At 52.2% G+C, this 2,621-nt stretch overlaps 1 protein-coding gene across 1 annotated transcript; it reads left to right on the top strand.

Moving 5' to 3' along the window:
* Positions 1-990: 990 nt before the first annotated feature.
* Positions 991-2,358, top strand: LOC119304019 (glutathione S-transferase F10-like). Its single transcript, XM_037581183.1, has 2 exons — positions 991-1,266; positions 1,366-2,358. The coding sequence occupies exons 1-2, from the start codon at positions 1,068-1,070 to the stop codon at positions 2,118-2,120; spliced, it is 954 nt and encodes a 317-aa protein (XP_037437080.1). The 5' UTR covers positions 991-1,067; the 3' UTR covers positions 2,121-2,358.
* The last annotated feature ends 263 nt before the right edge of the window (positions 2,359-2,621 follow it).

Raw genomic sequence — 2,621 nt, 5'->3', positions numbered from 1 at the left:
TGGTTGCCCCAGGTTTGAAGTAACCCGACCATGTTTGGGGATGTCAGTCGGGCCCGGAGCCTCACGGAGAAAGCACCAAAGAAACCGTGCCGCCAAGTGTCCACAACATACATATGCTATCAAATAACAAAAAAAAAAAGAAGATTCAAATATAACTCAAATGTATGGGGATGTATAGCCACTCCGCTAGGTAGTGGATCCGTTAGAAATGAGTTTCCCGCAGATGACTATTCCCGAAGGTTTTAGAGCATCTTTTTGAGTCCTTGTATGAATTAGGTTTTTTTATTAGTAAAAATAGGCAATACATCTCTTTCCACAGTGTATGAGCAGGGACGCTATAAGTTTTATTGGCAGTCCTTTTTCTTTTCTTTTCCTCTTAATGAATATTGGTACTGGTCCTTTGCTTTTGTCTCTTGCTTGCTTAACGGGGTTTTGTATGTGTCATGTCACGAGATTCTGATCTTACATGCACGTGGTACGGTGATATTTTCATCTGCTCATAGTCGAGAGTGGTGTTCTGGCTCATAGGTGTAGATACACCTATTATGAAATATATATATATATATATATATATATAACTATTAAAATGTGTATTTAGACAACGGGTGCATCTACGCCTATGAGCCAAAGTAAATTTCTCAACAAAAACAGGAATCTGTTTTCTCTGCTTTTACATTTTATCTCTTATGATATATCTCAAGATCTTGCTCAATGCCCACACTCATTTTGCTTGCGGGTATAATCATGCATCCATGCTGCCGTGCCATGGCGGTGCCACACACACCAGACAATCTTGTGACACAGATAACCCTCCCCTTTCCCTTTGGCGCCCACCCACCCGACCCCCTTTGCTCTTTACCTCTTTTTTCACTTTGATTTCCCAGGCTTTATTTAGGTTTACCCTTGGACAAGCAAAGCATTTTGTTCCCTTGGCTTTGGCAACTATATAAGGACACTACATCAAATCAGCAATGCAAACCAGGCATCGCTCATACATTTGCGGCTTTCCAATTTGGTCTCAAGCTTTCGCTTCACATTCCGGTCCGGTTGAGTGTGGTGCAGCTGCAATGGCGAGCGTGAAGGTGTTCGGGTCGCCGATGTCGGCCGAGGTGGCGCGCGTTCTCATGTGCCTGTTCGAGAAGGACGTGGAGTTCCAGCTGATCCGCGTCGACGCCTACCGCGGCCCCAAGCGCATGCCCCAGTACCTCAAGCTCCAGCCCCTCGGCGAGGCGCTCACCTTCGAGGACGGCAGCCTCACCCTCTCCGGTAAGCTCTAATACGCTCTAAGCGGCGGTCGGCAATGGAGGTAGATGCAGGGTTCATTCACGATGGTTGCTGATGATGGTAACCATGTGTACTGTGCAGAGTCGCGGGGCATCCTGCGGCACATCTCGCACAAGTACGCCATGCAGGGCAACCCGGACCTGATCGGCACGGGGGCGCTGGAGCGCGCGTCCATCGAGCAGTGGCTGCAGACCGAGGCGCAGAGCTTCGACGAGCCCAGCGCCCAGATGGTCTACAGCCTCGCCTTCCTGCCGCCCGCCATGCCGCAGAAGCTCAACAACGGCGACGGCGATGGCAGTAATGGCACCGGGGCCGTGGTGAACGCGTCGGCGAAGCGCGTGACGGCGGCGGGGGCGGCCAAGGAGGAGGAGATGCGGAAGCTGTTCGAGAAGAGCCAGAGGGAGCTGGAGAAGCTGCTGGACATATACGAGCAGCGCCTGGAGGAGGCGGAGTACCTGGCCGGCGACAAGTTCACCATCGCCGACCTGTCGCACCTGCCCAACGCCGACCGCCTCGCCGCCGACCCGCGCTCCCGCCGCATGTTCCAGCGCCGCAAGAACGTCAGCCGCTGGTGGGACAAGGTCTCGCAGCGGGAGGCCTGGGCCTACGTCAAGAGCCTGCAGCGCCCTCCCACGTCCATCGGCGCCGGCGCCGACGCCGCGCAGAACCAGCAGCAGCCGCGGACCGTCGAGGCGCGGGACGGCAGCAGCAACAGCCACAACTACCAGCGCGACCAGTACGCCGACGCGAGCGACGGCGGCAGCAACTACCAGCGCAACCAGTCCGGCGAGCACAGCGACTACCAGCAGAGCCGGACGGGCGACGCGCGGTACTGATCGACGACGATCGAGCGCGAGCATGGACCTGAGAATGCGCTGATGCATACAGTACCTTTCTGTGTTCCTGTGTTTGATCCGCTGGCCTGTCCACTTCGTCGTAACTTGCTTCTTTTGTGGCCTGCCTGCACGTATGTGTGTTTTGTTTGCACCGGTACCCTTTTCTTTTCCCCACCGTTGTTGTTAATCGTCATGGCGTCTCCTGTGTAATAAAAAGTTTGCCACTTTCTTGATTAAACTGAAGATTGTGTTGTGCGTCAAAATGGTCCAACTTCACTTTCCATGCAAAGGATTCAATTACTTTAATTTTAGATAGAAATGCAATAGGGGTTGATCGCGGCCTGCTACCCGAGTAAATTGCAGGAAATCATCACTTTGATGACTAGGTTAGCGAAACACTACGTTACTTTCTTTTTGCAGAAAACAATATTTCTTGTGTAATCCCTTTGCAAAAACCAATGAGGACAGAAGAAATTTTTTTTAGGACTTCGATGGTAGGCG

The sequence above is a fragment of the Triticum dicoccoides genome, chromosome 5A (assembly GCF_002162155.2).
Source record: "Triticum dicoccoides isolate Atlit2015 ecotype Zavitan chromosome 5A, WEW_v2.0, whole genome shotgun sequence".
NCBI lineage: Eukaryota > Viridiplantae > Streptophyta > Magnoliopsida > Poales > Poaceae > Triticum > Triticum dicoccoides.
The sequence above is the reverse complement of the archived record's forward strand: the minus strand, read 5'-3'. Positions and strand labels throughout refer to the sequence as shown.

Coding starts and splice junctions, on each gene's coding strand:
- LOC119304019 (XM_037581183.1), top strand. CDS start 1,068: ATGGCGAGCGTGAAGGTGTTCGGGTCGCCGATGTCGGCCGAGGTGGCG. Junction 1,267..1,365: donor CGGCAGCCTCACCCTCTCCG/GTAAGCTCTAAT, acceptor TGTACTGTGCAG/AGTCGCGGGGCATCCTGCGG.